Consider the following 27,020-nt stretch of genomic DNA (forward strand, 5'->3'; position numbering starts at 1 on the left):
CTGAGGACATAATTTTATCTTCAGAATACACAGTAAAATGACTGCTCTTCTGCTCAGTAAAAACTGAAATGTTGATAGGTATGAAGGGGCTAAAAGGAAAAAGTTAAACCATTCATCATTTTGTTTATCTCTTTGCTTTCTCACATTTTTTGTATCAGAATTTTAATTGCCTAGGGAAAAAGCCTTTATATTAGTTGCCAATGAGTGGCATCCTCCTCACATACAATTTAAGATCAATTTTTAGTCTATTTGGACAAATAATTCAGAGGATGATGTGTTAGAGAATAAGCAATACATAATACTTTGAAAACTCTGATAATGAGTAGTCTTCAGAAAAGATTCTGAAGAGTCTTTTTAACTCTTCGGCTGGTTCTCTTTAACTCCTCTGTCTCAGTTTCGTTTCATATCATGCATGCAGCTTTATCAGCTGTTTCTAAAACCCTGTAAGTTCCTTAGAAGATTTGTATAAAGTATTGTTTTTGTTTACCTAATTGCTTGCATTTTTCAAGTATGGGCATGGGTACCTTAATGTTCTTTTCAGAAATACATAAAAGAGCTTCAGGCTCATTTGGAAGTCCTTTGAAAAGCACAGGAAGCTGATTTTTTCCCTATAGAGTAGATGATTTAAAAAAAATACACAGCAAATCTTCCCTCTCTAATAAATTTTTCAGACTGTATTTTATTCACGCAATATGTGTTTTTCTTCATGGGGTATATGGACTCAGCTCAGAAAGATGAAGGTTTGGGCTAGGTTATTCTGATTGGTTCTAAACCTATCAAATAGCTTAATGAAGATTTGGGTTCAAGTTAAACAAAATATAATATCCTATTATAATGGTGCCCAATTCTAAGCATACTTGTTTTTTCTCACAAAATTTAAGTATTTTACTTCACTCAATATTAAAAAATTCTAAACAGAAGAAATGAATAAAGAAAATGTGGTGTATATATATATATATATACAGTGGGCTACTAGTCAGCCATAAAGAAGAAGGAAATAATATAATTTGTAGCAATGTGGTTGGACTTAGAGATTGTCATACTAAGTAAGTCAAACAGAAAAAGACAAATATCATATGATATCACTTATATATAGAATCTAAAGAAATAGTACAAGTGAACTTATTTACTTGGTTTCCGTAGTGTAGTGGTTATTACATTCCCCGAACATGTGAAAGGTTCCCCCATTTGAAACCGGGCAGAAACAGAAGGGTATTTTTGAGATTCCCTAGTGGCTCAAATGGTAAAGAAGCTGCCTGCAATGCAGGAGACCCAGGTTCAATCCCTGGGTTGGTAAGATCCCCTGGAGAAGGAAATGGCAACCCACTCCAGTGTTCTTGCCTGGAGAATCCCAGGGACAGGGGAGCCTGGTGGGCTGCCGTCTATGGGGTCGCACAGAGTCGGACACGGCTGAAGCGACTTAGCAGCAGCAGCAGCAGTGGCTCTAATGGTAAAGAACCTGCCTGCAAGGCAGGAGACCCAGGTTCAGTCCCTGGGTTGGGAAGATCCCCTGGAGAAGGAAATGGCAACCCACTCCAGTACTCTTGCCTGGAGGATTCTGTGAATAGAGAAGCCTGGTGAGGAACTTATTTACAAAACAGAAATAGAGTCACAGGTGTAGAAAACAAGTGGTTACCGGGGTGTGGCGGCATGGGGGAGAACAAGGAGGAGGGAGAGATAAACTGGGAGATTGGCATTGATCAATATACACCATAATATATAAAACTGATAGCTAATAGTGACCTATTGTATAGCATAGGAAATGCTTCTCAATACTTAGTAATGACTGGTATGGAAAAAGAATCTAAGAAAGAGTGGATATATGTATAGGTATAACTGATTCAGTTCACTGTACAACAGAAACTAACTCATTTTAAATCAGCTATACTCCAATAAAAACGTTTTTTAAAAAATCTATGTGTCTGCTTTTAATTCAAATATGGCAATAGCATTAATTCTGGAGTGATTATAGACAGTGTCAGTATATTACTAATAATTACAGATGCATGAAAACAGTGGTACTTCATTGTAATTTTTATTTATTTTAAAAGCCCCTGAGGTACTCAATAAAATCAGTTATGTCCCTACTTAATGATTATATACTCTAAAATATCTTTATCCATATATATGCACATATGAAAATTTTATGCTATTGAATGATCACTATTTTCCAACCAATGGATACAAATTTCTTTATAAATAGAAAACACAGATTTACTTTTCTTTATATTTGCGTGGTGTGTGCCTCGTTGCTTCAGCTGTGTCTGACTCTTTGTGATCCTATGGTCTGTAGCCCACCAGGCTCTTCTGTCCGTGGGATTCTCCAGGCAAGAATACTGGAGAGAGTTGCCATGTCCTCCTTCAGCGGATCTTCCCAACCCAGGGATGGAACCTGTGTCTCTTACATCTCCTGCATCGGCAGGCAGGTTCTTTACTCCTAGTGCCACCTGGGAAGCCTTTATTTATATATAAGTATGTAAAAAATGTGGACTTCCCTCGTAGCTCAGTCGGTAAAGAGTCTGCTTGCAATGCAGGAGAACTGGGTTCAATTCCTGGGTTGGGAAGATCCTCTGGAGAAGGGCATGGCAACCCACTCCAGTATCCTGGCCTGGAGAATCCCATGGACAGAGGAGCCTGGCAGACTATAGTCCATGGAGTCAAAAGAGTTAGTCACAACTTAGAGACTAAAGCAACCCCATGTCAAAAATAGGCTTCCCTGGTGGCTCAGATGGTAAAGAACTCACCTGCGATGCAGGAAACCTGAGTTCGATCCCTGGCTCAAGACAATCCTCTGGAGAAGGGATTGGCTACCTACTTCAGTATTCTTCCCTGGAGAAATCCATGGATAGAGGAGCCAGACAATAAAGAGTTGGACATGACTGTGACTAACATTAACTATGTCAGAAATAAACCAGGTTGGTTCATGAAACAATTGCTTAAAAATTCACTTAGAGAAGTAAACTTGAAAGAAGTGTTGCATTTCTTGAAAGAACTTGAAAGTTCTTGCATTTCCTTAAGTTTCCTGAAAGTAGGTGATGCAGTGTGAGAAACCAATCATTTTTATATGACTATAGTTTTAAGCAGAAGCATTCCTTGAAGTCCTCATTATTATTACAATATACCTTCAAATGAAAAGAGTATAAATATGCTGTGTGCTCTTTTGAGGCAGAGAGGACTGTTACACTCTCTTAATGGAAAGAAAGTAAAAGCTATTGTGACACCACATTGGTAGGATTCGACTCCTCTAAGGTAAAAGCAGCTGGAGATGATTAATTCTTATAGAAGAGTTGATTTCCATGAAAATTTAAGAAAAATAAAGTAAAAAACACACATTTGAGTCAACAAGTTGTGGAGAGTTAGTGATGTTGAAGCACTGAATTTAGGATTTTTTCCCAAATTGAAATAGCAGATTCATTACTCAGTCCTTTTCTATTTCAAGGGGTTTGTAATTCAATGACAGTGGGGCTATTTAGCAGGAAAATTTCCGGGGCTAGGTAAAGCATTTCAATTATATATTTGGCACAGTAAGAAAACATGTCAACCCGAACATAAAATACTAGAAGACTAATTTCTCAAAAGAACTAAATATAATATAACTCATGGATCTTATGTTTATTCTATTCAAATCATATTTGCTAGGAACCAGCGTCTAATATTTCTTTGCCTAAAATTGAATCCACAGAATCTGGGAGATTTTCTATCAATCCCATATTCAAACTTCAAACTGAGAAAATCAGATTCCAAAATGACTTATCTTCTTGCATAAGAATTTCTGGGCTCATGAAGTCAGGATAGGTTATTTTCCTAAAATGAATCTGATTGAATCTCTCAAAATCATTGCCATGAAAAAGTCACATCATGGGTCTTGTTGATTAATTTCCATCCCTAAGCTATTGCACTGACATTTTGATTTGGGTTACTTGGGCATATACTGGTAGTATGGGGCCATGGCCACGATTTCCTTTAATTTAGTATGAAAGATATAACTATTAAAATAGCTTCGTCTATTAAGCTTAATTATATTAATGTTTGCTTGAGTAATTTTTAAATAATCAAACAGAAGCATGCAGGTGATGGACTGAATTGTGTCCGCCCACGTTCACATGTTGAAGCCCTATTTATTCCTTGGCATGATGGTACTTGGAGACAAGGTGTTTGGAGGTAATTAGGTTTAGGTTAAGTCATAGAGGTAGAGCCCTTATAATGAAATTAGTTCCATTATACAGCGAGACAGTATAGAGCTTGCTAAGCTCTCCCGGCCATGTGAGCACCCAGTGAGAAGGCTGTAATCTGCAAGCCAGCAAGAGAGTCCTCCCCAGACACTAACCATGCTGGCACTTGATCTAAGACTTCCAGCCTCCAAAACTGTGAGAAAATCAGTCCCTGTTGTTTAAGGCACCCAGCCTGTGGTATTTTGTGAGGATCCCTAGCTGACTAGGAAACTGCACTGTCACACATCTGTAACTTGATTCTCAGCACTCTTAGTCATCTGCACAGTTACTCTGCCTAATCTGCTTGTAGAAACCTCTCCCAGGTGTTGTACCTTTTGGAGATTTAACAACCTTAATAATGTTTTTTAATTGCCTCATTGGAAAAGAGTGTCTCTTCTTAATTATTGGCATTATTTAGTAAATAAAAGCTTTTTTAGTCAAGGAGATTGAACTTCTTTTTCTCTGCCCCACTCATGTTTCCTCCTCTGTGGAAGCTTTAATTAATTATTTTGACCAACTAAACTTTCCACTTCTTTTGAAATGCACCCTGAACAATTTTTTTAACATTAATTTTTTTAATTCTATACAATTTTACTTTCCATTTACAGTCCTCACAAAATATTGGCTATTTTCCTTGCGTTGCACAAAACAACCTGGAGCCTATCTTACACCCAGTAGTCTGTGCTTCCCGCCCCTTCATTTCCTCTCCCCTCTCCCCACGAGTAACCACTAGTTTGTTCTCTGTATCTTTAAATCTTCTTTTATGTTACAGTCACTAGTTTGTTGTATTTTTTTATTTTATGTATAAGTGACATCGTATACTCTTTCTCTGTGTGAATTATTTCACTTAGAATAATACTCAAGTCCACCTATGTGGCTGCATATGGCAGAATTTCTGAATAGACGTGCTTTTACTTCTGTCAGTAAACATATATCTTAAGTCAACATTGTCTCATGTCATAAAAATATATTTTGGTTTATATTTATTTCCGGATCGAAATTGTCGGACATAAAAGCCTCTGGCCCAAACCCAAAGAATGGACTTGAAGACACTGGTGCAGCAGGAAGCAAGGCTTTAATGATGGTCTTGCAAGATCTGCTGTCTGGTGAGCAGGCACCAGCAGTGTCATTACAAGCCATGCTGTCTCCTGGCGTGCACTTTCCTCCCCCAGTTCCTCACTGGCTGAGTACTGTGGGGTGAACAGTCTTCCCGGATGTTGCCTAGGTCTGTTCCCTCCCTCCTCCTGGGCGGGCCCCTCCCTGACACCTCGGTTCCTCCTTTCCTGTGCACCTCTCCCATTCTTACGTTTTGTGTTCATCAATAGAATGAGTCTGCATGAAACCCTAGTCCTGTTCTTCTGTTTTGAACTCACCAATAGAATGAGTCTGCATGAAAATCCTAGGCATCCCACCCTCCCTTTGTTTGCCCAGACTTTCTAGTTTTGTAATCCTTACGAACACTACATACATAAGTAAGCTGTTAGGCAAGTTTGGCTGGTAGTAATTTTTCCACTCAAAGCCAAAAAGCTTTGAAAATGAACCACTTTAAGTTTTTTTTATTTCTTATAAATTCACTGCATCCTGCAGGTCCTTTTATCTGTAGACATAGATGCTATTTATTATGACAGTTTCTTTAGTTGATTTTCTTTAGCAAAACTTATGACTTTTTTCACATTAAATAAGTATTTATTGGGGCCACACTGTGTAAAGTAAGTGCTGTGCTAAAGTCTATGAAAGGATAAATGACTTGCTTCCAACCTGGAACTTTGTTGAAAACAAAAGAAAAACTATAGAAGAGTTGGGATAATTTCATCCATGTATTGTGTTAAGAAAATGTTATAGAATCATAAATAAGAACAGTAGTGTTCACTTAATAAGATCAGGGGAATATCATTATGGAGTTGAGATTTGAGGCAATTCTTGAAAGAGAATTTGGCTTTCAAGAGTGGAATTTCAGCAGAATTGAAAGAGACACGTGTACCCCAATGTTCGTTGCAGCACTGTTTACAATAACTAGGACATGGGAGCAACCTAGATGTCCATCAGCAGACAAATGGATAAGAAAGCTGTGATACATATACACAATGGAGTATTAGTCAGTTATTAAAAGGAATGCATTTGAATCAGTTCTAATGAGGTGGATGAAACTAGAGCCTATTAGACAGAGTGAAGTAAGTCAGAAAGAGAAACACCAATACAGTATACTAACTCATAATATGGAATCTAGAAAGACGGTAACAAAGACCCTATATGCAAGACAGCAAAAGAGACACAGATGTAAAGAACAGTCTTTTGGACTCTGTGGGATAAGGCAAAGATGGGATGACTTGAGAGTATAGCAGTGAAACATGTATATTACCATATGTGAAATAGATGACAAGTGCAAGTTGGGTGCATGAAGCAGAGCACTCAAAACCGGTGCTCTCAGACAACCCAGAGGGATAGGTGGGAAGGAGGCTGGGAGGCAGGTTCAGAATGGGGGGGACACCTGCACCCAGAGCCAATTCATGTCGATTTATGGCAAAAACTGCCTCATATTATAAAGTAATTAGCCTCCAATTAAAATAATTTAAAAGAAAAAGAGTGGAGTTTCTATTTTAAAAAAAAAGAAATAAAAAAGGAATTCATCAGAAATCCTTACCCACTTTATAGATTGGTGAAACAATGTATTTTAAGTTCAATACATTTTCAGAAAGTGAATTCTAGTTATGCACTTATCATTGCTTTTCACCTTTAAATTCAATTTGCTATTTGTCAGAAAACAAGTTTTCTGAATGGAGAGGAACTGCTGTGTCGAAAAAGAAAAGTTCAAAAGGTAGGGGAAAAGTAGGCTTACTGGTACCAACGCAAGAAGAGACATCTGTTACCTGGCAGTAAAGAGTACTGGGAGGTGAGCTAGCACGTCCCAGCGAGAGGTCACTGCCCACGGAGGGAGATCCTGCCTCTCATCCAGAGCACAAGGGAGTTCCTCCTAGAAGGAGCACTTTAATATTAAAATTTGACCTTGACCAGAACACCTCATTTCATTTAGGACCATAACAGCACAACCACTTAAAATATAAGAGTGAGATTTGAGGTTTTCTTTCAGAAATGATTTAATTAAAAAAAGAAAAGCTAGATATTTAGATCATTCTGACTGTTCATCACTTCTTATGACACAAACAAATGAAGGAAAATAATTATTTACATTCCTAGCAGAAGCAAAACCATCAGTCAGAATTCCTGATGGCTGGTAATGTGGACTCAACCAAATTAAAAGAGTTTATATATTCTCATATAACCAGAAAGTCCAGCGATCAATCTGGCTCTAAACACTGCTGGCACCATGAACCCACATGGTGGTGTCTGGACTCTGCCTGTTTCCATCTAGCAGCAGGTTCTTTAACTGGTGGGCTAGAGAGCCCCTGGCAGATCCTACCAGCTTGGCAACCCCCGCAGAAAGAGTGTCCTCCAACAGGTTCATGAAAAATGAGGAGGTTTCTGATTGCACCATCCCTTCACAGTCCTGGGCAAGACAAAATATTCTGATGGCCAGGCTTGTCTTAAAGGCCCATTGCTATGACTGAGGGAGGGTTCATTTTCTAATCTCAGCCCTGGAAAAAGAAACTCACTTGCGAGAAGAGTAGTCAGTGGGTAGGTAGGAAGGAGTGCTAGATGATATAAAATAGATGTGTCTATCTCTCCATCTCCCAGGTAACTTAGGTAGCCAAATCATCCTCTGAAATATTGTAATAATCACATGCCCCAGATCTGGGGGAAAAGATGGCAATTTACCTTTCATTGAAATTGGCAGGGGGTCAGTTTCCGGTTTAAGACAAAAGCAGTTTTTACCTTGAAAGAATATATAGTTTCTTTTAAAGTGCTTAGAATCTAGATTTTCTAAATATTATGTTAAATACTACTCCTGGTTTACTGATATTACACACATATGTATATCAATTAGAATATCTAGGATTATTTTGATAAAGATTGTTTTTGTGAATTGTCATGATTTATCTTGCCCTCAAAATCCATTTTCATTCAGTTTATATATACAAGAAGAAGCATGATTTAGTTGTACAGATCTCTGCATATGATACATAGACATTTTTTATTGTAGCATAATTGATTTATTAATACAATTTTGTGTTAATTTCAGGTGTACAGCAAAGTGATTCAGTTATGCATATACATATATTATTTCTTTTTTAGATTATTTTCTCACATAGGTCATCACAAAATATTGGGTGGAGTACACAGTGCTATATAATAGACTCTTATTGGTTATCCATTTTATATATATATATAGTATCTGTGTTCATCCCAAGCTTCTGATTTTCACTCCCTGCCACATTTCCCCTTTGATAACCATGTTTGTTATCAATGTAGGGTTTATACATATAGACATTCTTCAAACACTAGGATTAATAAAATATACAAGTTAAAAAATGTATAAATCTTCACTCTTCAACTGTATTTGCTTGAGGATCTTTTCAATAGAGTTTCCCCAATATTGTTACTTATGTGCCTGTTTTCTGGAACACTTAAAAATATAGTAAAGGTCATTCTTGTAATGTGGAATTACATTCTTAATGTAATTTTGAAATAACATTTTTCTTGGATAGTATATACTCCCCCTCTCTTCTTTGCTCTCTAATTTTTGAAGAAAAAATTTAGTGTTAGAATTTTCCATAAACTGCCTCTTTAAATGTGAATTCATAATTAACATTTTTATGAATTGGATATGCAATACTTTATTTATACCATTTTAGAGTATAGGTGTCTTTCTTGAGCATCCTGGAAGAGCGTGCATTGCTTTTGTCTCAGAGGAGTAATAATGGTCGAGTGTGCATGGCGGTTTCCTCATCTGATTAACAAGGCATGTGAGTTCTTTCATAAGGCTTGTGATTTATTCTTCAATGCATAACCTGTCTGTGAAGCTGGGCTTTGGAACCACTACATAGACAGCCCCTAATTTTATTTTGTAGAGCAGAGTCTCTTGGCCCTCCAGCCAGAGCCCCACTTCTTTTGAAGCTGATTCTGGCTATGTGGCAATCAAAGTAATTTGTGTGAAATCAAAAGGAATGGAATGAAAAAGTAGTCATGGAAAATCCTGTCATATACCCTCACTGCTCTGCTTCAACTGTGAGACACCAGCTTTCAAGAAGCATCACCTATGTCAAATTACTCAGTAATATTTACCTCTCATTTTTTTCTGCCATATCAATAACTAGCTCTTGTCATCTTCAAAGTGCTTCTCAAACATTAAATAATCTTAGATTACACACTCTGTTCTTTGCATTTATCTTGACCAGCTGTCAGAGAAGGCAATTTATTTCCCCTCAATTTTATTCCTCTTGGCTGTGCATGTGTGTGGCGTCTGTAAATAAATGTGAATGGAAATTGAAAGGTACAAGCAAGTGTGTTTCCATAACAAAGTGAAGTGAAGTGAATTCACTCAGTCGTGTCCAACTCTTTGCGACCCCATGGACTGTAGCCTACCAGGCTCTCCCTCCATGGGACTCTCCAGGCAAGAGTACTGGAGTAGGTTGCCATTTCCTTCTCCAGGGGATCTTCCCGACCCAGGGATCGAGCCAGGGTCTCCTGCATTCCAGGCAGATGCTTTAACCTCTGAGCCAGTTCCATAACAAAGGCAACACATAATTTTCCTTAAACAAAATAACCTTCAGATTACTTTCAAATTGCTTATGGTTTTGTTGTTGGATACTCAGAATATGTTTTCATCACTTTTTAATCTTAATTCTTATGTAGAATTTTCGAAGATGTGAAGATGAAAGAAATCAAAAAGATTTTAAAAATTGCTTAGTGTTAAATTTATTTTGTATTTATTTACAATATCATACCATAATTGTTTAGGCAGGACTGTTAGGTGAAATAAAATTTAGAATATACATTAAAAGCAGTTCTTTGAGCAATTAAAAGTCATATTTTAACTCTAAACTTGCATTACTTCCTGAATTTAGTTCCTCATTTTTTTCTGATAAAAAAGGAGAAAATATATAAATTCTTACTATATTAAAATTTTCTCTTTTAAAAATGTGACCAGAGTTCAACTAATTTTGTATCAAATTTCAGTAAGTTTAGTCATTCAGTTTCAAGATACCAAGCAGCTGTGTACTACATTGTCTACAGAAATACTCTCTAGTACACAGTTCACTGAAGTGAATCTGAAGAGCAAAAGCAATTCTTCCCATGTTCTCTATACAGTTGTAGTAGAAAGCCTTCCGAGGTTAAAAATCAGGAGATTAGCAACATATCAGCTTTCAGGTGGGCCTCTCCTAAACACTTACAATTCACTTATTCTCCTGCAAATCATTATTCCAAAGATTCGATTCACTTGTAGCCCCACTTGAGTCTTAAATCGCATTTCAAAGCACTTCTATCGTTCATCCATTTTGAGAACTGCCATTTAGAAGTGATGGGAATTTGGCACCAAAATCAATGAGAGGATATGATATGAGCTCTTTCTAATTTTTTCTTCTTCGAACACTGTCTCAAGTACAGTCTGTGAAATCTGTTTTTTAAAGTTATTTTTCCGTCTTGGTATCATTTCAACTAAATTGAGTTCTTGAGCTTGAGATATGTATTCACAGTTTTTCAGAGAAGGAAATTCACTGTTACTCTTGTTAATTTATAACTAAAGTTGTTTTAAAATTTTAACTAAATGTTTTTACCACTGATGTTTCTCATCAGCTTTTTACTCTTAAAAATGTATGCCTAGATTTACCACTTTCTTCTCAAAATAGTTGCACTAATTATGTCCGATTGTTATTGTTATTTAGTCACTAAATCATGTTCGACTATTTGTGACTATGGACTGTAGCCCACCAGGCTCTTCTGTCCATGGGATTTCCCAAGCAAGAATCCTGGATTGCCCTTTCTTTCTCCAGGTGTTTGTTATTAATACCTACTAATATATGTATACACTTGAATGTGTTTGATTTTCTTTCCTCTAGTCAGTCTAGATTTTATGTCATTTATTTTATTTTTTTAATATATAGGGGAGGTAATTACCATTTTATTGGTAAAGAAACAAAAGGGTAAAACTTTATTAACTAGAATACTTAATTTTACATGTGTTATTTTCATTTCTTCTGTCAATTAATTGTCTTATGAACTAGATTTATACTTTAAGTATCTGGTGTACACGTCTCTTTGAGGGTTCAAACTTTATTTTTGTACTTTTAAAGAATTCAGTTCAGTTCAGTTCAGTTCAGTCGCTCAGTCATGTCCGACTCTTTGCGACCCCATAAATCACAGCACGCCAGGCCCACGTCCGAGTCGGTGATGCCATCCAGCCATCTTGTCCTCTGTCGTCCCCTTCTCCTCCTGCCCCCAATCCCTCCCAGCATCAGAGTCTTTTCCAATGAGTCAACTTTTCTCATGAGGTGGCCAAAGTACTGGAGTTTCAGCTTTAGCATCATTCCTTCCAAAGAAATCCCAGGATTGATCTCCTTCAGAATGGACTGGTTGGATCTCCTTGCAGTCCAAGGGACTCTCAAGAGTCTTCTCCAACACCACAGTTCAAAAGCTTAAATTCTTCAGCGCTCAGCCTTCTTCACAGTCCAATTCTGACATCCATACTTGACCACAGGAAAAACCATAGCCTTGACTAGATGGACCTTAGTTGGCAAAGTAATGTCTCTGCTTTTGAATATGCTATCTAGGTTGCTCATAACTTTTCTTCCAAGGAGTAAGCGTCTTTTAATTTCATGGCTGCAGTCACCATCTGCAGTGATTTTGGAGCCCCCCAAAATAAATTCTGACACTGTTTCCACTGTTTCCCCATCTATTTCCCATGAAGTGATGGGACCAGATGCCATGATCTTCGTTTTCTGAATGTTGAGCTTTAAGCCAACTTTTTCACTCTCCTCTTTCACTTTCATCAAGAGGCTTTTTAGCTCCTCTTCACTTTCTGCCATAAGGGTGGTGTCATCTGCATATCTGAGGTTATTGATATTTCTCCCGCCAATCTTGATTCCAGCTTGTGTTTCTTCCAGTCCAATGTTTCTCATGATGTACTCTGCATATAAGTTAAATAAGCAGGGTGACAATATACAGCCTTAACATACTCCTTTTCCTATTTGGAACCAGTCTGTTCCATGTCCAGTTCTAACTGTTGCTTCCTGACCTGCATACAGATTTTTTAAGAGGCAGGTTAGGTGGTCTGGTATTCCCATCTCTTTCAGAATTTTCCACAGTTTATTGTGATCCACACAGTGAAAGGCTTTGGCATAGTCAATAAACCAGAAATAGATGTGTTTCTGGAACTCTCTTGCTTTTTCCATGATCCAGCGGATGTAGGTAATTTGATCTCTGCTTCCTCTGCCTTTTCTAAAACCAGCTTGAACATCAGGGATTTCACGGTTCACGTATTGCTGAAGCTTGGCTTGGAGAATTTTGAGCATTACTTTACTAGCATGTAAGATGAGTGCAATTTGTACTATAACAAAAGTAACTATTTTTATTGATCATCTCTCTTAATTTTGTTAATGGGGTAAACAGCATCCATTAATATGAATCAATTAAAGTATGTATTCCTCTTTTCCTATATTACAAAAAATATATTGATGTATACCCTTGGTGGATTCATGTCAATGTATGGCAAAACCAATACAGAATTGTAAAGTAAAATAAAAAATAAATAAATAAATAAATTTTAAAAAAAAAAAGAAAGAAAACACAGTGAGGGAATTATAACATTCTTTTTTCTGGTTTGTTGAAAATGTCTTAGCCTAATATATACGCTTATGAAGTGGAAATAATTGTCTGCGTTTATTTAGGAATTAGGCCCTCAACCTTTGTTTCCAAGGTTAATCTTGCACTTCTAGGCCTTCTTTTTAATGACAGTAGTGGTTATAATCCTAGCTGTGGAAATGGTGGTCAATGTAATGATGATAATAATGAAGATTATTCTAAGAGTAATTCCATTTAGGTGAAATTTATTTTGTGAAAAATGTCAAAAAAATTGCTGGTTTGGAATGGAAAAAAAAAACTTTAAAAAAATTTTAATGTCAAAGAAGTTTGAAAATTTGCTTTTTAAAAAAGAAATTGGGAATATAATTTAGAGATAAAATTGAAAATATTTTCTTACGTATATTAAAATATTATTAATCAAAAATTTCACTCTCCTGATATGTAATTCTTTAATTGTTGCAGACAATGTAGCTCATATTTAAAGTATATGAAATATGTTGTTAAGCTGTGATGTTGGCAAAAATATTTGGATTGATAGTATTTTTTCTCCTTAGTATTTGCACATTTACTTCACATCTATATAATTTCTGGTTGGTCTTCAATTGTTTTTAAATAAAACATGATGTATTTATTTCAAATTATCTCTAAGTTTCCTCTTGAGATAACTTTCTATGAGTAAAGGTTATCGATATAATCATGTATGCCTGCTCTCCACTGAGGGGCGACTTTCTGGGCATGCAAAGGCAGCAACTTTATAGGAGAAACCTGAGTTACAAAATTTTTAAATGTTTATACATAAAAGTATCATTAAAAAGAAAAGTAAACAGTTGAAGGAAAAAAATTGCAACATAAGGTTAAAGCAGTACTATCCTGTAAGTGTGTATTTATTTATAAACATGCACGTATCCATGCATGCATACATGCATGTATGTATATGTACGTTTGTTGTTGCTTTAATCATGAAACCGTGTCCCATTCTTTTGCGACCCCGTGGGCTAAAGCCAGTCAGGCTCCTCTGTCCATTGGATTGTCCAGGCAAGAATACTAGAGGGAGTTGGTATGCTCTCCTCCAGGGGATCTTCTGACCCAGGGGTTGAACCCATGTCTCCTGCATTGAATTATTTACCACTGAGTCGCCAGGGAAACCTATATATGTACATGTACATATACATATATATTAAACAAAATACTTACATATACATTATATATACGTACATATGAACACAATTAAATAAACCACCAAAAGGAGCTTTCTAGAAAAATGAACAAAAAGCTTCACAAGATAAGAAATATAAATGAAGAATAAACATATAAAAAGCTTATCTCTAATAATCAAAGAATTGCCAATTAAGCTGAATTATCCTACTATGTGATAACACATATTTTGAACACTGGTAATACCCAGAGTTGTCAAGGATAAGGAAACAGACTGCCTGCATATACAATTTTCTAAAATAGACTTTCAAATATGTATATATTCTCAAAAGATATAAAAGTAGTTATTCTATTTGCCCAGAAATTCTATGTTTAGAAAATTCTCCTAATAGAAAAATCATTAATAAGTGCTGAGAAAACTTCTGCCATGTTCCAGGGCAGAGTGCTGTTTGACTAAATTATGCATAGCCACGGAATGACATGCCATGTAGCCACTTAAGTGGTGTTTTATGGAATACATACAGCAAGAAAACATGTTTATTATATATCACCTAGTAAAAAAAAAATAACAGAGTATGATGATGACTTGTCAGGAGCAAATAAAATCACGTTTATGTATTTATTTGCATATGCCAAAAAGTAGGTGTAATTAGAACAATATGTCAACAGTCGTTTTGAGGTGCTGAGAACACAAATAAATCAACTATTACTTAATAAAGCTTCCAAATAATTATCTATTTATTTACTTTGCTATTTTTTATATTTTTGAATTTTCAGTCATAAATGTGTAGCTTTTAAAAGCAAGTATAAAAAGTTTTTGATATAATAAGATTTTTCCAACATTAATCTCTTAGATCTTCTGTGCCCCTTTCACAAATAAAAATGAATGACATCAATAGAGGTCAATTACGCTGTTAAACCAGGATATCCAAAAGGAATTTCATCCATTTGAACTATTTTATCCCTGATTTGGTTTCTCTCCCAGAGGAGATATTTTGCTTGCATTTAGACCTGACATATGAACCTAAATAAATGAAAAAGGTATTAAAAAGCAACTTGACCAAAAAAAGCCATTGCCCTTGATGGTAGTGGATAAAGGCAGTGGTAAGGGAGATGTAAAAGTGATTGAAGGTGATGACAAAGTTTGTGGCCTGGATGGCAGTATTTATGGAGCTTAGGAGACTAGGAATGCCGCTTATGAGGGCCTGTGGGTATCAGAATGCAGGGTAAATGCTGAAGAAGTAAAAATGTGGTAATGGACAGGGAGTTTGGCCCTACCACTAAGGAGGTGTACTCTGCCATAGGAAGTGCGGTAAAAGAGCTGTATGTACTTATATAAGTCTGCGTTTTGTGAGGGTTTTTTTGTCATCAATATTTGATGTGAAATTCTAAACTGTAATTCTCCTTTCTCAAATGTTTGATTAGGAAATGCATCTACAACCACAACTGTGATAGACAGCAAGAATGGATCTGTGCCCAAGTCCCCTGGAAAAGTGCTGAAGAGGACAGTCACCGAGGATATAGTGACGACGTTCAGCTCCCCAGCAGCCTGGCTTCTGGTCATCGCTCTCATCATCACATGGTCAGCTGTGGCCGTTGTTATGTTTGACTTAGTGGATTACAAAAACTTATCAGGTAAGGTCCATGAAGTTCGGCTCCTACGTGAAAAGCAGCAGTGTTTTCTCCAGCTCTAGCTTTGTTTCTCTTTGCCCCGCAAATAAAGCATCCTACTACAAACATGCTTGAAGGCCACTGAGGGCTAGTTCCCATCTTCACCTTTCCTTCTTTTCTTGGTCTGTTTTCCTTATAGATTTCAAATGCAGTCTTATTTGAAGAGCTGATCAAAAGCTGAATGCTTTAGTCCCATGAGGATAATGATCCCGAAGCATGGTGGTGGTGGATATTTGGTTTGGGAATAGGGATTTTATCACCCAATAATAAAGGATAATTTGTAGATCTTATACTTCATTAGTACTCCTTTATAAAGGAGTAAAGAGTAAGGGGTAACATTAAACTAAACCAAACCAAATAAAGCACTTTTGGATAAATGGAAAATTGTATAAGTCCCCTCACCATCTGGTTCCAAGCTTCCTTCCCAGATATTCTCTTTGCTCCTCCCATTGCATGCATACCCAGTCACTCAGTCATGTAAGACTAATTGTGACCCCATGGACAAGCCAAAACAGTGGAGTGGGTTGCCATGCGCTCCTCCCGGGGATCTTCCCAACCAGGGATTGCACCCACACCTCCTATATCTCCTGCACCGGCAGGTGAATTCTTTACCAATGAGCCACCTGAGAACCCCTTGCTCCTCCCACTGAGACACCCTATTTTGAGTTTTCTAATTATTTGTAATGAGATACTATGACCAGCCATGTGTTTTTATAATTTGAAGTGAAATAGATATAGCACAGAGCTTCCCAGGTGGTGCTAATAGTAAAGAACCCACCTGCCAATGTAGGAGACATGGGTTCAATCCCTGGGTTGGGAAGATCCTCTGGAGGAGTGCATGGCAACCTACTCTAGTATTCTCGTCTGGAGAATCCCATGGACAGAGGCACCTGGCTGGCTATAGTCATAGGATCGCATAGAGTTGGACACGATTAAAGTGACTTAGCACATAACACACGCAGGAAGATCACAAGTAATGAAATTTAGATTTTCACTGTGGCCTGTTCAGTGTTTGAGTATGTTGTTCATCTCTTTGTGCAAGATCTTTTTGTATTTTTTAAATTATATTTGTTTATTTTCACATCTGCCATGCTCTCCTGACTGAGTTCCTTGAGGGAAGGAGTCAGGTGCTCTATAAGTATTAAATAAATAGGCGAATGAGTTTATGCTTATGCCTTCGTATCATAAGCAAAAACATTTCATCAACCTCTGGACGTGCTCACTCATATTTTCACTGAGCACCCCCCAACCCACCTGTTCTTTCTTTAGTAGGAATGGATTCAGTAGAGCACAGCAACTGTTATGTTGCCGTCTATACAGTAAGAGATCTTCTATTTCTTATTATGGTATTTTGCTTATTCAACAGTTATTGTCATCAAGTATCTACTATATGTGCCAAGAAATGACTAAGTTAAAAGAAATGCTAGTAGGAGTAAGGGGAAGTCATAAAAATGTATGCTTGGGTTTATTGACATGGAGGTGTGACTGAGTTGACTCGGCCCCCATAGCATTGTAGTTGGGCTAAAGTGAGTATGAGCATCATACAACAGAGAGACAAATCCCATGATGTCAACCAGAGCAAAAGGGCTGTTTATAGAGAGCCATAAGCATCTGCTTTAAATAGGCAGTTGTTTCAATACTGTGTGTAAGGCAGCCTCTTAAAAGAATATACTGTTAAAAATGTGAATAATATAAAATATGACCTAGAATTTTAAGTGAAAATCAGTTGGTTACATTCCTCTAGGAGATTTCATTTCCCTTGAGCCTAATTGGCTGTGATATTTCATCCATTCTTTTTTAGACTTTCATTCATTCAAATTTTAGAACCAAATTGTAGCTCAGTTGGTAAAGAATTTGCCTGCAGTGCAGGAGACCCGGGTTCAATCCCTGGGTTGGGAAGATCCCCTGGAGAGGGAAATGGCAACCCACTCCAGTACCCTTGCCTGGAAAATCTCATGGACAGAGGAACCTGGTGGATTGCAGTCCATGGGGTCGCAAAGAGTCAGGCACGACTGAGCGACTAACACACATACATGGTCATAAAATATAGTTCTTCAGTTTTTATGGTAGATGTATTTTAGAGTTGCATGTAAATCTAATATTTGTAAAGTTACTATTTTAATAAGTGTACTAAAGAAATTACTGTTGAATTTGTCCTTAATTATTTGATAAAATGAGCAGCTACATATAATTAGACTTTCAGGTTAGATTATTTGAATGTAAGACACACTTATAGTCCACAGTAGAGCTTCCTTGGACTACTGTAATGGGAAACTATGGATAATGCCTCTGTTACTGGTATTTCATTTGATTGGCAAAAAATAACCTCTGTATTCCTACTACTTCATTTCTTCTTTCGAGAAGTGCTTATTAAGTACATCTTCTTTGCAAAGACTCTTCCTCCAGTTCTCTATATTTATTATTGACCTAACCATCTCTCCATTCCCTGCCAAAAGAAGTCTGCAAGTCATCTTTTAAATCTGCTGGGCACCTGATCAATTACCATACTGTATGCCAGCCAACCTTCATGCCCCTCATAAATTTGCTTCCTCCTCTTATGACCGCGGTCTCCATTACTGCACTTTAGACCTTGATTGTCCTTCAATGGTGCTAGTGCACTTTCTTCTTGCCTGCCTCATCCAGTCTCTCCCTTTTAACATTGCCCTTAAGGTATCTGTATAAAACATAAATTTCATCACGTATTTTTGCCAAGTACAGCTTCCCTGGCATGAAATTCAAGTCCTTGGCTTGGCCTTTATTTTCATCTTGTGATTCCGCTCATGTGCCCTTTTTTACCTCCCACTGCTCTCACCTGTTTTCTTTCCCTAGGAAAACATACACTCTCACTCCTCCCCGCCTCTGCTCATGTTGTCCTTTCCCCATTCCATGATCCAGTATAGCAGAAAGTGTACCAAAGAGGCTAAGAATGTTTACTCTGGTACTGGATTTCCTCACTACTATTAATACATCCAGATCTTGGAACTTTCTAGCTGTTGTGAGAAAAGTTGCTTGGAATTTCTTTGCTTCCGTTTCATCCTTTAAATAGTCGGAATAATATTAGTACCCATGCAATAAGATTATTAAGGTAATTATATTGAATTTATTTGTGGAGTGTTTAGTACAGAACCTGGTTTATCACAAAGTACTGTTTACATTTTAATATCACTAGTAAGAGACTCATTCCTCTTTTCTTGAAGGATGGATTCATCCCTTTTTTGCTAAACGTTTCCAGATTTCCTAGGAAAAACTCACTGTGCTCTACTTTCCTTTTCTTAGTCCCTTAGGGGCACCAGTATTATCAGCAGCTATCACATTGTATTATTAGTATCTGTTTACTTGTCCATCTCATTCAGAAACTTAAACTTATTCAAGGAAGAAACTCTCTTATTCATCTCTGTACATGAGTGTCTGTTACATAGCATATGTTTTGGTGTATATTGCTTAAAGGAATGAATAATGCTAATATTTTGATTTTGAAATAATTCCATAATTATGAAGAAACAAATATGTATCATAAAAATTTTATTTCATCCAGCTTCTGAGCAACTTAAAAAATTAATAAGTAATTTAATTTTTAAGTAGTTTTAATTTCACAAAATTATGTGTGTGTTAGTCACTCAGTCGTATCATACTCTTTGCCACCCCACGGACTATAGCCCACCAGGCTCCTCTGTCCGTGGAATTTTCTAAGCAGGAATATTGGAGTGGGTTGCCATTTTCTTCTTCTTCAAATTTTGGGACTTCCCTATAGCTCAGATGGTAAAGAATCTGCCTGCAATGCAGGAGACCTGGGTTCGATCCCTGGGTTGGGAAGATACCCTGGAGAAGGAAATGGCAACCCACTCTAGTATTCTTGCCTGGAGAACTCATGGACAGAGGAGCCTAGTGGGCTATAAATTTAACAAAATTAGAATAAGAAAATTAAATATGTTTATAAGATGAAATGATATTTGTCATATTTTGTAATAGTCATCTATGGCTGCATAGTAAATTATCTTAAAAGTAAGAGGTTTAAAGAATAATAAATAACTATCACTGTACACAGTTTCTGTGGGTCAGGAATTTGGAGATGGCTTAGGTGGGTGGTTCTGGTATAGGGTATATCTTGAGGTTGCCATGAAAACACTGACTAGGGGTGCAGACATCTGAAAATTTTTCTGGGGTTGCGGAGTCATTGGTGAGATGTCTCACTCACTTGGCTGTCAATTTAATGCCAGTTTGTCCTCAGAGCATGGCACCTGGTGTCTCTAGACTGAGTGATCCAAGAAAGAGCAAGACAGAAGTCACAATGCTCTTTATAACCTACACTTGCAAATCACCCACTGCCATTTCTGTAAAAGCCTTTTGGTCACACAGTTCATCCCTACTCAGTGTTGGAAGAGACTGCACAGTGGTATGAGTGCCCACAGGCAAAAATCATTGGGGCCAGTGTGGTGGTTGGCTACCACATATTGTACTGTCAGAAAGTTATATTGCCAAGTTATGAATCTTAGTATAAATGCTTAAATCTAAAGAAATAGCATTCAATTCTCTTACTTGACAAAGAGAGACAGGTGCAAAGAGAAAGATGGTATATTGGAATGGCTGGTGTCATGAGGCCATATCTAGGAAAATAAATATTCTCTAATGGATTTGAAATCTTAAAAATCTGAAAACTAAAATTCTCAATGATATATATATATATATATAATTCTTCAAATAAGAAATTCAAATACTTTTTGCTAATTAAAATTTGAATAATTAATTTCTAGAACCAAAAGAGTATAAGTTCAAGGACACTGTATAATTACAGCATAAAACTTCTAACTCATATTAACCACTGGTTGGATAGTATACATGCACTTATATTAAAATTCTGTTTTCTTTTCTCCATTTATTATGTTTTTAACCTCCCTTTTTAATGTTGTTTTTACAACAACAACATTTTTACAGAAAAAAACATTCACTTCATTGAGAGTTTCAAAATGTAAATGATTCTCTCATGCTTCTAATGCCATTTTTAATTGGTGCCTTTCAAACATTTACTAGGGATAAATATTATTACTATGATGAGGCTTCTGTACTGCATAATAGTCTTTGAAATATGTATTGTTAATGTTTAAAAACAAGGTTGGTGGTAGAAGAAAGCATATCAGAAATAGCTCTGAAGGCCAGGCAGGTTTACTGCCCTTGGGCTCTGGCACTTGAGAAAAGCAGATAAGCAACTCCAGTATATTAAAAAATGTGTACAGAGAAATGAAAATCTGTTTTCATAAGCAAGTACTGGATTGGGAAGAATGATTCTCATCTGGGCAGTCTTCTCAATTCCCTATTTTCTGAATTTGATTTGGTTGATCTGTGTATAATCTACTTGTGAAGCACTAGTAGAAGTGGCTTTTAATACGTGCTTGATTCAAAAGACTGGGTTCACTTATATCTCTATAGCCTACAAGTTAGCATTACTAGGTGGTTAACATTTTCTTGTACACTAGGGATGACATCTGGATTCCTGGTCTGAAAAATCTGTGACTTTCCTTCATCTTTTCAAGTAGGACAAATTTTAGGACATCAAAATCAGATACTAGATAAGAGATCTCACCTACCCTTCATTTCTTACTAAATGCATGTTGAAACACTATTCCAATAATACTGTTGTCTACTTTGATCAGAGTAGAGTCACTATAAATAATGTAAAATAGGGAATTTATTTTATGTGACTTGCACATTCTTGGAAGCTGATTAAGCAGTCTCGATGAGGCTGTTGTAATTTATCTGGTACAGGGTCAGAAGTCGACAGAGTTGAAGATAGGGTAGAAGAGAAACATATCTTTTTCTTCTCTCTTTCTAAATTCTTGGCTAGGGCCCCTCTAGCAAAAGACAAATTAACAAGTGAAAGGCATTCAGATTTATTTAATATAAGTTTTATGTGACATAGAGCCCTTCATAAGGAAATGAAGACCTTGAGAGGCAGTTAGACCTGAGCATTTTGGTGGTTGCTTTGATGAAAAGTGGTAAAAAAAAATGTGACAGGACCAAAAGGGTCTGAGCTAACTGTAGCAAGCTGGAGGACACAGTGAGGCCTGTTCATTCAGATTCCTCTGGACTTTTGGGGACAAGGACATTACTTTCCTCTGGGCATAGTGGGTGCCCTCTCACAGGAGGGTTTATGACCTGCTTCAGAGGAAGATCCGAAACTTCTTGCACATGCTCTTTCTCTAATTCTTCCAGCTTGGTATGCTATGGAGCCACAGGTTGGGGTAGCATGTCCTAAACCTCTTCACTGAAAAAGAAAGATGGAAATAGAATAGGGGTGACTAAGGACGAATGGAACCGTCGTTTGACTCTTACCACCTCTAATTACAATGATGTGGGTGAGCTTCAATATGAGCTGGTGCCTTCCACCCTGGGAAGACACGAGCCTTCCACCAGGGTTTGGAGATGCTGAAGGAGGAAATCCAGTGAGAACTCGAAGAGATGCAGTCCACTGCTATCAGCGGTCAAGACCAGCCTGGATGGTTGTCGTAATGTGCATGGCATGAGGGAGAAGGCAGTGGCACCCCACTCCAGTACACTGGCCTGGAAAATCCCATGGACAGAGGAGCCTGGTGGGCTGCCGTCCATGGGGTCGCAGAGAGTCGGACACGACTGAGCGACTTCACTTTCACGTTTCACTTTCATGCATTGGAGAAGGAAATGGCAACCCACTCCAGTGTTCTTGCCTGGAGAATCCCAGGGACAGAGGAGCCTGGTGGGCTGCCATCTCTGGGGTCGCACAGAGTTGGACATGACTGAAGCGACTTAGCAGCAGCAGCAGCAGCAGCAGCAGCAGCAGCAGCAGCAGCAGCAGCAGCAGCAGCATTGCATGAGAGGTGACAAAGCCCGCTCAACACCAACCTTCAGACTATAAACAATGGTTATTACTTCTATTTTGTCTTCCACAGCTCCTATAAATTTCTCTCACACCCACTGGTTACCTGGAACATTCATATAAAGGAATCCTGGGAAACATAGTTCCAGTTAGAGATTAGAGAGCACAGGAAGCCGCACCATAGGATGACTGTATCATCCAAAACAGGACACCTGCGAGAGTGGAATGGAGATCACAAGGCTCCTAGAGGCCTTGCCCCCAAGCTTCTGTAGACTTAGCCAGGAGGTCCTCCCAGAAAACAGAGGGGTGTCCTGATAATTTAATGACTCAGTATCAGAATTTGTGGTCTTTGTTGATACTTCTTATAGATTTCTTTGTCTTATTTACAGATACCACTTTCTCTCTAAACAATAAATGCAAGCAAGTAGTATTGTTCAAGAAATGACTACAAACTTAGACGCCTTTGTGGATGTTAATGATTTTCCTCTAGGTCAGAATGTACGGGAATAAATTGTAGTGATTTGTGGCTTTTCTTAACTTAAGAATAAAGGTCATAATTTATTAGCATCTTCATCCATAAGAAGGGAAAATCATTACGTGGCTATATCTGGGGGGTCTCAAAGCACATAAGTAATTTTTTGCAGGCATTCCACAAAATATTTCAAAACAATTTTGAAAAAATAGAGAAGATAATCTATGTAAAACATACCTGCTTGGCACATAGGAAGCACTCATTAAATGTAACTTGAATTTGAATCTTATTACCAGGAAGTAAGATCAGTAATCTGAGAAGAGAGCCAGCAAGAATATGACAGTAAGAAGCATCAATTTCTTATGAAAGTCTTGCAGACATCTCCTGATGTGCCTTTTAAATAGATTTTCTAATGAGGTGTGCCATTTATCTACTGCTCTTGAAAATTAATTTCCCTGATTTTTTCTTCCCCTGGCACTTAGCCCAGTAAAACAGGTGCACTGTTTGTCAGGGTATGAGTTTAGAGAAGCAAAATGACTTAGGGAAGACCCAAAGTCAATCAGAATGTTTAAATTTAACATTTAATAGTTATGTATATATGTATATGTGTGTCTCTGTGCGTGTGTGTGTATAGAAATGACTGTGTGACTATATATATATATATGAATTTGTTATTGCATTTCAGGAGACTTGGAAAACTGGAAACTAAATGCAACATTTTAAGGCTTTATCAATTCTCCTGTGTACTGAGTTTTCAAGAATAGTTGACATTTTGTGTGCTTCTTATTCTGATTCAAGTCTTATCTCCAACCCCACATTTTCTGTTCAGTGTCCCAGGCTTATTTAGTCCTCTTGGTCACCATATCTAAAAGGATACATTTCATTACTTAATTCCAATCTGCTCTTAAACACCTTAAGGAGATAGCAGTTTTTGTAGTCCAGTGGTTCCCAGATCCTAATCAAATTTTGTTGATTCTTCATGAAATGAAGAAAAAGATAAAGAAGAATTTGTCTACTTTAAAGATGTGTCCTTATTTCTATTATTTATACATTTTTGGTCTTAAAATTCTCTTTTGAAATGATGATAATGGCAGATACTGTTTCTGTTACAGTTTTCTAAATGACATTTTCTTACAAAATAAAAAGTTAGCAATTTGATGTTGGGCTCCAGGTTTTTGCTGGTGGCAGTTTTCAAGGTCAAAAAAACCCAAATTTGATACCAATGCTCTATTCCATTCATTTGAACCTTGGCAAATGATAGTTTATATTTATAAATGCATCTAGTTGGATACAATTATAAATCATATAAAATGTTAATACCCACTTTTCAATGGTCCAACTGTTAAATATCTTTTCGTGCTGTGCTTGGATTTGCTTCCTTAAAGAAACCTTTTGTGAACTTTCAACGTAAATCAAGGTACTCTATCCTAATTCCCCATTATATAATTTACTCTTTACTGACAGCACTTATTACAAGTTGTATATCTTTGATTGTGTGTGATTATTTATTTAATATCTCTCTTCTCCACTGATCTGTTAGTTTTGCAAGGAAAGTGACTGACTGTTTTATCTGCTTGATTTTTCTAGTACTTAGAAGTGTTTAGCACTGAGCTCAATAAACATCTGAATGAATGCTAAGATGAAAGAATGAATATATAAGTAAATAAATAAAGGAAGATGTGGCAGCATTTTTTACACTCTGAATGCTGAGTAATGAGCGTAGTTGTTCTTTATGATGACTTTGAAAGTGTTAGGATTCACTTTTTAAACTTCTGTTTCGCTGATTGAAACTTAAGCATCTCAAAGTAAAGATTGTCTCATTTATCTTAAACTATTCTTATTACCCTGATGACTGCCTGCCACACATTGTTCAGTACAATTTGTATGAGCTTAACAGGAGTTATTTGCTAAGCGTATATAGCAAGCAAACAAGCAAAACCACCAGACAGTGATAATAAAAGAACACAGGGACTTCAAGACCCGAGTGAAGTAGTGGAGCGCAGGCTCTGGACTGAAGCCCTCACTCCAGTTAGTAGCTGTGTAACCATGGAAACACGACTTTTCTGTGCCTCAGTTTCATTCTCTGTAGGCAATGATAGTATCTGCTTCATGTGGTTCTGTGAACACTGAATGAGGCAATATATTCAAGACACTTGGAATTTTGAATGGCACATAGTAATTGTTAGATAAATTGTAGTTAGTATTATTTTAATTTATTCTTCATGACTTTAAGGATATTCAGTGTTTCAGAAAGATAAATAGGCATATTTCAAAAAGATGGATTGACTACATGCTTTCCAATTTTAAATATCATTTGAAGATACATAGATTTTTCCAGTTACACAATAGAAATACAATGATTAAAGTATTCTATTTTATTTTCACACTGAGGGAATGTTCTAGCCTTTCTGAAATAGTTTGTTATTTTTGTATAATATATAATAAGTACATAATTCATGACCCTACATGCTACATTTTAATGTGGTGAAAATAACTTTCAAATTATTTCTGTGGCTAACATAGTCATAGAATAGCTAAAGAGAATATATAATATAATCAAGAGTTTCTCAAACCAAACCTTAACTTGATGAAATATATGTTTATTAAATAGTCAGAATATGCTAATTGGTATACTAACCTCAAATTTAATATCTTCTTCTTCACTGGCCTGTTAAGTTTATAACGTACTGATCTGAGTAAGTCATCTAACTGGAGTACTATGATATTTTAACTCTTCTTCTGCTACCAGAAAATTAATTCTATAGCTTGGAAAAAAATCTGTAGAAATCTACTAATATAAATCTACAGAAAACTTGCTTTCTCATTCCTTATTAATTCATGTAACATTGGGATTGTATTTATATTTCAGCTATAATATACTTTTCTAAGAGGAGGAAAGTTAATTTTTTCAATTGATGTGATAACATCCACACCATGCTTATTAATAAAAGTATTAAATGTTTCTTAAATTTTTCTATAGATGCTTGATAAGAATAAAAAACAACAGCCAAAAGTTGTTTGTGACTTTTATTTCAGGATATAAAATGCCTTTGGATATAAAGTGACATGGATCTAGCTCCAGCTAGCTGGAAATATTCCAGGCTTAAACATCTGCAACGCAATTTTGCCAGCAAAAAAATTGGTTGATTGGGGTCATATTGAGAAAGAAAGGTGAAATGTACATTTATTTGCATTAATGCTTTTTACTGCCTCAAAAAGTAACAGTTGAGGTACAGTAAAGGACAACTTAAAAAAACTAAAGTTGCTTGTGTTTAATTTTATTAAGTTTCCACACAGTGTACATGTCTAAAATATTGAAGTTAGTTAATAGTGAAGATGAGTGTGGGAAAATTTCAATTGCAAAAATGTTAAAAATCAGAAGGAAAATGCACATGCCTCAGATGTTGAATGGCAAGAATTGGAGCTATACTCTATTTAGATGTAGATTTGAAAAAGTCACAGTCATTTTCTCAGGCAGTCAATAAAACAATGAACTCACTAAGTCAGTCAGTTCAGTCGTGTGGGACTCTTTGCAACCCCCTAGACTCCAGCATGCCAGGCCTCTCTGTCCATCACCAATTCTCGGAGCTTACTCAAAACTCATGTCCATCGAATCGGTGATGCCATCCAACCATCTCATCCTCTGTCGTCCCCTTCTCCTCCTGCCTTGAGTCTTTCCCAGCATCAGGGTCTTTTCAAATGAGTCAGTTCTTCTCATCAGGTGGCCAAAGTATTGGAGTTTCAGCTTCAGCATCAGTCCTTCCAGTGAATATTCAGGACTGATCTCCTTTAGGATAGACTGGTTGGATCTCCTTGAAGTCCAAGGGACTCTCAAATTCTTCTCCAGCACCATAGTTCAAAGGAATCATTTCTTCAGCACTCAGCTTTCTTTGTAGTCCAATGCTCACATCCATACACGACTACCGGAAAAAAACCATAGCTTTTACTAGAAGGACCTTTTATGGCA

The 27,020-nt window shown here is 36.9% G+C and overlaps 1 protein-coding gene across 1 annotated transcript in view; it reads left to right on the top strand.

Moving 5' to 3' along the window:
- The window catches only part of LOC120862866 (triadin-like), a 140,737-nt gene that overhangs the window by 43,809 nt on the left and 69,908 nt on the right, over positions 1-27,020 (top strand). Inside the window, exon 2 of the mRNA XM_040239008.1 lies at positions 15,489-15,698. Coding sequence (XP_040094942.1) covers positions 15,489-15,698 — 210 coding nt within the window. The remainder of the gene's footprint in view (positions 1-15,488; positions 15,699-27,020) is intronic.

This window comes from Oryx dammah, unplaced genomic scaffold (genome assembly GCF_014754425.2).
Source record: "Oryx dammah isolate SB20612 unplaced genomic scaffold, SCBI_Odam_1.1 HiC_scaffold_4, whole genome shotgun sequence".
In the NCBI taxonomy this organism is placed as follows: domain Eukaryota; kingdom Metazoa; phylum Chordata; class Mammalia; order Artiodactyla; family Bovidae; genus Oryx; species Oryx dammah.